Source organism: Poecilia reticulata, linkage group LG12, assembly GCF_000633615.1.
Source record: "Poecilia reticulata strain Guanapo linkage group LG12, Guppy_female_1.0+MT, whole genome shotgun sequence".
In the NCBI taxonomy this organism is placed as follows: Eukaryota; Metazoa; Chordata; class Actinopteri; order Cyprinodontiformes; family Poeciliidae; genus Poecilia; species Poecilia reticulata.
This window is the reverse complement of record NC_024342.1, coordinates 15,287,704-15,299,168: the sequence shown is the minus strand read 5'-3', so window position 1 is coordinate 15,299,168 and position 11,465 is coordinate 15,287,704. Positions and strand designations below refer to the sequence as shown.

Sequence of the window (11,465 nt, the reverse complement as noted above, 5' to 3'; positions counted from 1 at the left end):
ATGGATGGATGGATGGATGGATGGATGGATGGATGGATGGATGGATGGATGGATGGATGGATGGATGGATGGATGGATGGATGGATGGATGAATGATGAATGAGTGGGTGGATGGATGAATGAGTGGGTGGATGGATGAATGGGTGGATGGATGGATGGGCGAATGGATGGATGAATGGGTGGATGGATGGATGAATGAATGAGTGGGTGGATGAATGGATGGGCGAATGGATGGATGAATGGGTGGATGGATACAGAAAAAACAGAAAATAATTCCAAATGTCCACTACAGAGGACAATTTTTCAACTATTAAATACTGCAAGTAAATAGTCAAAATAATTCATAGAATGTTTTAATATGCTGCTAAGAGACTTATTTAGAATATGCCAACAAAATTTTAAACCAAAATTTGCACAATAAAAAGTTTTATGCACTTACTTTGTCTCTCTCCATAAAATGTGCTTGTACTGATGAACGTCATTTTTATGAATGAGAAAAAGTAAGGTACAAAAGTCCCACCCCTTCACATGTGGTATTATTGAAAAGCCCTAAATGTCCTCTCTAGATACCAAAAGGAATTAATTCAGTAGAATGCATTGGGTGGGAGATATTAAAGTTAAGAAATGTCCTCTACAGAGGACAAAAATGAACTACTGGTAGTCAGGAGGATAATCAAAAAGTTAAATATATTCAGAAATCCAATTAAAAGTCTTGAAACCTTACTGCATATTTTTACATACATTTGTTAGTGGATAGACTTCATTATGATTACCCATGCCCCCTCCTCCACAAAATAAGAAAGACAAAAGCACCAATAACAAATGTTGTGGCCAAGTTAAGGCCTACACATGGAGGATTGCTGACTTGACAGTTGTCTTATCAGTGACGGAAGTCACAAAAAGTCAATGCTAAAGTAGCTGAGTATTCACAGAGGGCTGTATCCAAACAGGTTAATTGAAAACTGGAAGGAAAAAGTGAGATAGAAAAAGGTTTTCCTGCAACTGTAAAATCCACAACAACAGGACTGACAAGCAGAGCCCTTTCAATAGTTTTGGGGAGATTCATAAGATGTGGGCTGTGGTCAGAATTAGAGTCTCAAGAGCCTCCACACACACAGTCTCACCCACGGCATGAGCTACAACTTTTGCATTCCTTGTGTTAAACCTGTCCTGAATGAGATATCATATTATCCTGAAAGGGCCTTAAAAACAGAAAATGTTCCAAATGTGTTTATCAGCAGAGCAAGTCATCTGGTATTTATTGATTGTTTTGGGATTCCTTTGTAAATTAAAATTTTTTTTTAGATTGGAGCATCACTCTTTGCCAGCAACATTGGCAGCGGCCACTTTGTAGGGATTGCTGGTACTGCTGCAGCTTCTGGAATTGCCGTTGGTGGATTTGAGTGGAACGTGAGTATTTGTGGTATGTTTTCCAAATAGGAAAGACAAGATCTCATAATGCAAAATAATTTGTTTGGAGAAACTGAAAAGTAAAAATCATTTTAATGTTTAATATTTTATTGATTGTTTCAATGTTTTACCATGTTTTGTTTGTTCCAGGCTATTTTTGTTGTCGTCATTCTGGGATGGGTCTTTGTGCCGATCTACATCAAAGCTGGGGTAAACAGCATGTGCATTTTCTGTTGAAAAGTTATAGTCATTGAACCTTGATAAAAAAAATATTATCAAATTTGTCTAGGTGATCACCATGCCTGAGTACCTGAAGAAGAGGTTCGGAGGACAGCGGATTCGTATCTATCTCTCTGTGCTCTCCCTCTTCCTCTACGTCTTCACAAAGATCTCTGTATGTTTTTTTTTCTTTATAACCTTTGAACCTTTCAGAAATGCATTTAACAAATTAAAGTAAAAGATCCTTTCTGTCTCCTTCCAGGCCGACATGTTCTCTGGTGCCATTTTCATCCAGCAGGCTCTTGGACTGAACATCTACGTTGCTATTATCGCTCTTCTGGCGATTACTGCACTGTACACCGTCACAGGTGCATCCTCAGGAAGAAATTCACTTTCTTTTTGGAGATTAACATTTTCCTCATAAACCTTGCCTACAAAAAGTCTTATGTAAATGGCCCCCTGAGTGAGGGTAAAGTCCTCTCAAGATCAAAAAACACATGTAAAGAGAAAACTCCTCTTTTCCTGGCTTGTATATCTGTGGTGTGTTTGTGGTTAATTGCCCATGGATTACAATAAGCCTCAAATAGCCCTCTAATAGTTGCTGCTCTGCAATAATCTGTGCACACCTTCACATAACTTTTACAAAACAAGTGGAAAAAGAACACTGATATAAAAACAAGATAATCCTATACTCTCTAGTGCACATATTACGGTCTACACTTCTGAATAAAAAATGTTTCAGATTGCTAGCGCCATGTTTTATTTCAGGTGGACTGGCTGCGGTGATATATACAGACGCCTTACAGACCATCATCATGGTTATTGGATCCTTCCTTCTCCTGGGTTTTGGTAATAAGCAATAATCCTTATCATTTTATATTGCACTATTGATTTTTTTCATTGTGACATTAAGAAATGGAAGAGTGAGTCTTAGTCTAACCATTTCTCCCTGTCTTCCCTCAGCTTTCAATGATGTGGGGGGCTATGCAAATTTCGAGACACTCTACATGGCTGCAATTCCCACAAACACCTCTAACATCAGCACAGAGTGCTACGAGCCACGGAAAGACACCTTCCACCTTTTCAGAGATCCAATAACAGGAGACCTGCCCTGGCCTGGCATGGTGTTTGGACTCACCATCCAGGCCACCTGGTACTGGTGCGCGGATCAGGTCAATAAAAATACAATCAGTACCTTTGACTGTGTGGAAGCTTTACTTCCACCCAGGGGCGCGGTATAGGGGGAAGCGTGATGACAATTCTAGAGGCCCTGATCAACAGGGGGCCCTCCACAATTTATTTATTTATTTATTGCTCATAGAAATAAAAATAAAAAATTGGGGCCCTGTCAATTACAAAATTAATCATAATGTATTTGGGTCAATGACGTATAAGGTTTTCCACCAAGCTAAATTAAAAATGTCAAAAATATTTATATCCATTGCAATTACTAGAATATTTGAAATGTTGTGCATATAGAAATCATCATTTAAAATTCAAATTGGACCTTTTCAAGGGTTTTTTATCAATATGATTTGGCTGTCGTCCTAAAAAATGTCATTTGGTGCGACCGTGATTTATCTAAAAATAAGGTATTTTCCATGATGTACTATGGAAATTTGTTTTATAAGTTTCCATTTATTTAAGGTGTTTAGAAATACATTTTTAAAATTTCTTTTTATTTTTCTGGCAATTATGACAGGTTTTCCCCAAAAAACCCTGTGAAATTCCATTTATAATTGATGTGACAGCTATTTTTCTTCACCATTTTATCAAAATGTGTTAAAACAATAAATAAATACCAGTCACTTAAGGACACTGTATTAGTGGTTAATATGTATGCTCCAGATACTAGATATTCTATTTTGAATTCAATAAATGTACATTTTTAATCGGTCGCACCAAATGATTTATGGTCGCACCAAATGATTTATGCAATAAATGTAGGCCAGGAAACAGGTCAAAATCCTTTTAATACATGAAAATAGAATTGCATTCAGTATATTACAAAAATAACTCAAATAGAACACACCAATTTAATTTCCCTAAAAATTAATGCAGTAATCAACTTTGTAGTAAACATTTCAAACATATCCCTCATAAAATCAGAAAGTACGGGAGATTGCTTTAATTTCATAATTTTATTTAAAAAACTGGAAAGACATTTTCAATGTCCCAAATGTAAGTGCATTAATGAAAATATAATAATTCAGTTTAACTATTTTAAACAGAACCATATAATAAGTAATGGTTTCAAAATGGAAAAATTTAATTAACTTAAAAACCATCATGCTACTCCTGGGTAGAGACGCTCCGATTAAGTTTTTTCCTGCCGATTCTGATCAATGAGGGCCGATTACTGCCAATCGCCAAAACTGATCACGTGGATTGACTGTTAATTTTTCGCTTTAGGTATAAATGACACCATGTGATCTGGCAAAATGGCTCCATTTTGCCAGATCAATCGGACCGGTGGGACGATCGGTGGCCGATTGATCAGCACACGTCTACTCCTGGAACTTTAATGCCCAAGTGAAAAAAGGAAAATGCTTATTTTCAAGCAGTTTTTAGAACCAGGCATTTATGAACTTTGCCCAGTCTTGGCTGTTCAACTTGGAACTCTATGAGGTTTTGCTGGTTCAAGTTCTGGTGAGCATGTGACCATGTGACCAAGTCCTTGTCATCAGACTGTCGCATGGTGCCGACTTGGACTTCTTCTCTCACATCTTGAAGTACCTGGGTCACATAATGCACTTCATCATAGCTCAGTTTGATGACAGTGGGATCTGGTAAAATAGATAAAAACAATAAATGACATAATATATGCTATAACTATTCCCGTAATGTTAAATGTTCAATTATATTTTTATCATACAATAAAATGCAAAACAATAATAAAACTGCACAAAAACCTATTCTCAAAATAATAGTACAAAGTATTGCTTTTGCATTTGAGTTTTGAAATCAAAAATAAAAGTACAGAAACTCCTTTTCAAACACATAAATGTATCATTACAACGGTCGCACCAAATGATATTCGGTCGCACCAAATGATATTTTCATGTTCGGTCATTATCAAAAGGCAAATAATTTGCTTCCTTAAAAAAACAACCTAGCTTCAAACACAAGGCAAATATAACATTTATAATCAAAACAGAAAATAGTTGGTATATTTAAATATTAATAGTTTTTTGGTGGTCGCACCAAATGACACCCAAATATGGCAACTACATACCTACTGCTAAAAGTGACACTTTTTGAAATTTAAGAAAAATAAACAAACCTKTTTGCTGTATCCAGTGATTCTTGTCAGACTGTTGGATGATTCAACCTCCTGTTTTTGACTGGATTTCAAAATTTAAGTCCAAAAATTTGAATTTCTTGTTGGTCGCACCACATGACATTTTGTTAAATGACATTTTTGGACAAAGTTTGTTTAAATGTTATAATGGAATTATAACTATAAATTCTTTGAAAATTTGTACAAGATGAAGAAAAGACTTTGAAAATCATGCCAAACAGGAAATAAAATATATTTGAACAGATTTAACGTAATTTTAAAGACATTTTTGAAACACTAATTGAGTTTGGACAGTCGCACTGCATGACATTTTGACCCTTCAAAGACCCCAAAAATGGCCAAAAAAGAACAGCATTTGAAAGGTTAAAGAAGGTGTTAATGGGGGAGATATGTTACATATTTATGGTTTCTTTTTATGAGTTTAAACCTCTTTTTAACTGTAAAAAGTAGAGCCGCACAAAAAAAATGGGCGTCACGTCATTGAGCCATTTTCGAAGATTGTTTTTAGCAGTAAAAATGTAATGTTCCCACTCCCAGACCAAAAACCACATCCATATTTACACTGAACCCCCCACCCCGAATGAAATGGTTTGTTCCTGCTTGGAGCGCATGAGAGTGAAACTGTTCAGCAGCAGACAGTAGGAAGAAAAGTTAATAAATCAGGTTTTCAAAAAGAAAAAATAGAGAGGAAGATAGAGAAAAAGGCAAGAGTGTCAAATTATAACCCAGTTTTTCTCCAACAGAGGTGGGTTGACTGTGTGATATTATCAACCATTTAGCATAATTAGCTTAGCTACAGACTATTGTTTGCCTTTATTTCACTAGCATTTAATTAATTACGGAAAAAAAATACCAACATATTCATATATTGAACTTGACCCTGTATCTTTCACCACTTAACAGATGAGTCAGTCAGCAGCAGCTCTAACCCGTGTCCCTTCTCACCTGTTCTCTTCCAAGTGAAATTAAAGCTGCAGTATGTAACTTTTATAAAAATATATATTTTTTCCACATATTTGTCAAAGCTGTAATTAAGTTGTGACAGGATGGTATGAGAGATAATCTGCGAAAATTATATTTCCTCTGCCTTCTCCCAGCGCTAGAAACAACCAGTGAGTGACAGGAGAATTTTAGTGCTGTCAATCACAACCTCATATGGCTCATCCTTCCTCCTCTTTTGCTCTGTGCTATGCTGTAGTCAGCATAGCCTGTTGTGAATGCTTTGTCTAGGGGGCATTTTCCTGTAACAATAAGTTGTTTCTCCACCATTAGCACATTTAGCAGTGAATGAATGAAGTTGACTGACTACTCTATGACTGTTGCTCATGGGGAGACATTTCAGTAATCTAAAACTAATAGAAAAAATTTAAGCAACCTACTTGTATGCATGGCAGACTGTATGCATACTGAATTTTACTCTTGTATGTTAAATTCATGAACAGTAAATATTGTACTAGTTATCAGTATTGGACCAAAGAAAGCAAGGCAGTTGCAAGCCTTTGAAATTATGACACTTTTGATGGGTCAGATAGACTCAAGAAATTGCAACAGCAGCTGCGTGAGGGGAGGCCCAATTAAATTTTTTTTGTCAGGGGGCCCAAGATTCCTGGCAGCGACCCTGCTTCCACTGACTCAGTAACAGGTTTTACTGTATACCAGACACAATCTAAGGCCATAAACTCATCCAGTTGATTTTTACATAACCGCACGCGCATTCAAGCTCTTTTATCTCACCTGTTTTGGACAGAATCACTGAGGCGCTCTAAGGTTGTCAGCTGATAGCAAGGGCGTAAATCCCAGAGGTGGGTGGGGGGGTCCGGACGCCCCCAATCTTGGAAAAGTCTAGAATTGTCCCCCCCAAAGAAATCATGAAAAAACCCTTGTATGTAAACAATATCAATATAAAAAAGGCAATAGAAACAAAGAACAAAGTAAATGTGCCATTCATCTAAGAAAAAAATTAAAATAATTTTTAGTTCCCCCCCTTTGACACGCTACATGTTAAAGGGGGGGGACATGTAGAGTGCCCCCCCCCCTGACAAAAAGGTAAACAACCTTTTTCTCAGGTTGTTTACTGAGAAAAACACTTTTGTTATTCATTGCTACTTACTAATCATTTTTGATGGTGTAACTTGAACGAACACACACACACATAAAAATTAAACCACATTTTACTGTAACTTTGCCGACCCCCACCCCAAAATTGTAACCAAAAAATGTCCGTTTCTGGTCCCCCACTCAATAATGAGATGGAATTTACGCCCTTAGCTGATAGTGAAGAGCCATGTCATATAACAGCCCTTTGGAGTAAAAGGGTGATCTATGAGCTGAATTGCAATTACTTTACAAATATTTTGCTAACCTCCTGAGATTTCTTGAACCTATAGTTGCCTAGACACAAATTTTTCAGTTCACAAATAAATACTGGCATCCTGTTTTTACTTTAACACCGACAGTAAATGTAAAACAGAAAACATTTGACCCATTTTCAAATGAGGTTGGTTAGCTTTCATTGAAATAATTTTAGTCATAGTGAATGATGTTTATGTTCTGTTGCTATGTAATGTGTATGACAAGCTATGCTAAATGTGTCTAATGTATAGGTAAACGGACATACTGTATAATCTAACAACTGTCTATAGCCACATCTGCCATGTTGTATTTTATTAACAAAAGATAAGAAATGTCCAGTGCCTGTAATAGTCGTTATCCTAATATTACTATGTGTCATACTTTTACTTAGCTTTTCTTTTCCAACATTGCCATTTATTAATTTATGGCTCAGTTCAAGTGATTAATCTCAAAAGCTCCATTCGCCTTAAATTGAAATCAATATGTTTGTGCTTCATCTGCTCACTTAAAGTTGTATGCACAGAAATAGATATTCATTTACAGGCACCTTCACCACAACCAATTACAATTTATTGAAATTACTTTAGTTTTTCTGAGTGAGGAACTTTAAATGACGTAAAGCAGTAAGCTCTGCTAAAAAAAAATCCAAACATTTTTCTTGATACAGTAGAAGTTAAGTATTTAACACTGCCTTCAAATGCTCCATCTTTTTACAGGTGATTGTCCAGCGTTGTCTCTCAGGCAAGAATCTCTCTCACGTGAAAGCAGGTTGCATTTTGTGTGGCTACCTGAAGGTGCTGCCCATGTTTCTCATGGTTTTTCCTGGCATGATAAGCAGGATCTTGTATCCTGGTGCGTGTTTTGCTCTTTCCAAGTTCTGTTGTCTTGAGGGAAAAATCTGGTGTAAAACAACAATAAAGTGTAAACAATTTCTTAAAACATTCAGATGAGGTGGCATGTGTGGTCCCGGAAGAATGTATGAAACACTGTGGAGCTAGTGTTGGATGCACCAACATTGCCTATCCCAAACTGGTTGTGAATCTTATGCCAAATGGTGAGTGGATCGACAACATTGTCTTAAAATTTAAATCAACATTTTGTTTCTTTATGTTTTCCTTCGCCTTTGTCTGTCTCTCTTCAGGTCTGAGGGGTTTGATGATGTCAGTGATGTTGGCCTCTCTAATGAGCTCCCTTACTTCAATATTTAACAGTGCTAGTACTCTCTTCACCATGGACATCTATACTAAGATCCGTCCTCGTGCCAAAGAGAGGGAACTGATGATTGCTGGCAGGTAAAACTGTTTTGGCTTCATTTTAATATAATTACTGTTTGCATGCTTGACTTTAACCATGGCTCTTTGTTTATTCTACCTTTCAGGGTGTTTATTGTGGTGCTTATTGGAATAAGCATTGCCTGGATCCCTATGGTGCAGTCAGCCCAGAGTGGTCAGCTCTATGACTACATTCAGTCAATCACCAGCTATCTCACTCCACCTGTGGCTGCTGTCTTCATGCTCGGCATGTTCTGTAAACAAGTTAATGAAACTGTGAGTTTCCTTTTAGTGTACAATTGCTGTTATATTTGCAACATAAATGTTTTTTAGTAACATGCATGGCAAATACAAGGACTATCAGAGGCTATCTGGTTTGGGGGCAGACAGACCTGAACTGAGGATTTTACCACGGGATAGAAAAAGTTTAGTCATCTGCACAAAGAAGGCCTCTTAGGACTTGGAGAAGAACAGTTCATCACCATGACTGAGGTTCTTAAAAGTTTCTTATTGGAAAGGCTCTGCACATCATGGACCTGCAATGGTTGAAATGCCTGTTTAATGTTGAAGAGATGAGAAGGATTGTAGTTGTGGTGTAACAGACCTGGGTAGTGGTTCTAGTCTCTAAGAGAGAAAACCGATGAATCACTCTTTTTAGCCTTTTCTTATAGAAGAATAAAAAAATATGGTAGTTTTCTTTCCAAAGTGGCCATCAGGTAAACTGTAGGTCATATGGGTTTGTTATTTACTCAGTTTTAAGGCTGTGGATCCACACCAGGCATACAGAAGTGACTTATTTCCTGATTAAACACAACCCAAATATACTTTGTCTATACTGTAATTTATAAAAACACATCTCTGTTTTGTTATAAGGAAAAGGTATTTTTAGTTTCTGTCACATCAACCAAAGATGATGTAACGTTATTTGGGAGGGTTATGTTGAAGGAGTTTTTTTGTTATATATCGATGGAATAAGATGTCTTCTGTGCCAAACCAAATTTATTGCTGCAGCCATTCCAGATAACAGAGTTGTATTGATTTAAGATAGACGTCAGTAGGTGGATTATTGTTTTAATAGAGTGTTTTCATCTTTCTTTCTTTCCTACTTTCTTCTTTTTACAGGGTGCCTTTTTCGGACTCACAATTGGTTTAGTAATGGGATTATCCAGGATGATTACAGAGTTTATCTACGGGACAGGGAGCTGTGTTAGCCCGAGTGACTGTCCTACCATCATCTGTGGAGTGCACTACCTCTACTTTGGGATGATCCTGTTCACTGTCTCTTGCATCCTCATACTTGGAATCTCCCTAATGACCAAGCCCATCGATGACAAGCATGTATGTGACAGTTTTGTGATAAGAGTAGTTTAATATGTAACTTTCCAAATCAGTAATTATTCTCAGGAAGACTATCCACTGTGAACCCCATTCAGCAGAAAGGGAATATGAACTTCCTGTACAAACTCTTTAAAAAATGTTCTGCTTATGATTACATTATTTTGAAATTCTTATTAAAGTTTCAGGTACTTTGGGATGTTAAAGACTGAGTAACATAAATTTTTAGTATGCAGTTTCTGAGTGAGGTTTAAGATTGTGAAGAAATTAGCAGCTAAGAATACTGTTCTTTCAAGACTTTTTTTTGTAATTTATAGCGTCTCCATGAGCTTCAAGCAGCTTGACTTTATTACACCAAAATGCACTTGCTGCAGAAGAATTTATGTTTATATCAATTTCAGCAATCTCCAGTTGCTGAAACGCACTTCACTTACTTTGTTCACTTAAGGCTGCAGTATGTAGCTTTTATAAAAGTATGTTTTTTATATATTTATTAAAACTGTCACCATGTTGCGACAGTATAATATGAGACAGGCAATCTGTGAAAAGATCAAGTTCCTTTTGTCATCTGCAGAAATTTACCTCTTCCAGTTAGAAACAACCAATCAGAGCTAAGAGGAGGATCTAAGCTCTGTCAATCATCCTCATCTACATGGTGCTCAATGTGCAACAGCTTCATGGTCTATGAAAACCATTTATCTGAGAGGTCAACAGGAGAGAGTAAAAATCATACTGTTTTATATAAGTTACATCCTGCTGCTTTAAACCTATAAAACATCCATGATTTGTGCTGCAATAGTTGGACATTTTTCTGAGCTCTGAACAGTTTCCTCACACAATATGTTGTGTTATTTTCCCAGCTGTACCGATTGTGCTGGAGTCTGAGGAACCGTACAGAGGAAAGAGAGGACATTGATCCAGACGATTGGATTGAGGACCATGATGAGGACAAGAGTACAATGGATGCAGAAGGTATACAGAACACATACAGTATACACTTCTTAAGATTGAAGTTTTTTAAAGATGGATACAAAAATCTCTTTGCCTTTATTCCAGAACTCAAGAAAAAGCCAAATTTCTTCAAGAAAGCGCTAATGTGCTTCTGCGGACTGGAACAGAACAAAAAAGCACCAAAACTTACTCCAGAGGAGGAAGCAGAACTGAAGAAGCAGCTAACAGATACAACAGAGAAGCCTTTCTGGAGGAATGTTGTCAATGCAAATGTCATCATTCTCCTGAGTGTCACCGTGTTCTTTCACGGATATTTTGGTTAGCCAAACACTAGGGCTGTGTAATAATATCGATTTTGCGATACATATCGATATTTTCTTTCCTAGAAAAAAATTGATATTCATCCGCAAGTATCGTAACGTCCAACTGTCACCCTGCTCACTCACTTCGCCAGGAGAGTGATTAGGTCATCAGGCTTAGAGTGATTCCTTCAGATGTTAAGTGTCAAGGTTAAAAAGGTATCAAACTGTTCAGAGCAGGGTACTTGGTGCACTTTATTTACTTTACAAATGCATGTAAGCTACAGTTTGTATTGTTTCAATTAAAATAAACATGTTTTCTCACCA

The 11,465-nt window shown here is 36.9% G+C and overlaps 1 protein-coding gene across 1 annotated transcript in view; it reads left to right on the top strand.

The window, feature by feature from the left end:
* Window positions 1–11,177, top strand: part of LOC103473671 (sodium/glucose cotransporter 1-like) — a 12,418-nt gene extending 1,241 nt beyond the window's left edge. The window contains exons 3-15 of the mRNA XM_008424077.2: window positions 1,306–1,410; window positions 1,561–1,620; window positions 1,700–1,804; window positions 1,892–1,997; window positions 2,398–2,478; window positions 2,593–2,801; window positions 7,999–8,134; window positions 8,229–8,336; window positions 8,424–8,574; window positions 8,661–8,829; window positions 9,676–9,891; window positions 10,749–10,860; window positions 10,945–11,177. Of these exons, the coding sequence (XP_008422299.1) occupies window positions 1,306–1,410; window positions 1,561–1,620; window positions 1,700–1,804; window positions 1,892–1,997; window positions 2,398–2,478; window positions 2,593–2,801; window positions 7,999–8,134; window positions 8,229–8,336; window positions 8,424–8,574; window positions 8,661–8,829; window positions 9,676–9,891; window positions 10,749–10,860; window positions 10,945–11,162 (1,776 nt within the window). The 3' untranslated portion in view covers window positions 11,163–11,177. The remainder of the gene's footprint in view (window positions 1–1,305; window positions 1,411–1,560; window positions 1,621–1,699; window positions 1,805–1,891; window positions 1,998–2,397; window positions 2,479–2,592; window positions 2,802–7,998; window positions 8,135–8,228; window positions 8,337–8,423; window positions 8,575–8,660; window positions 8,830–9,675; window positions 9,892–10,748; window positions 10,861–10,944) is intronic.
* Window positions 11,178–11,465: the final 288 nt, after the last annotated feature.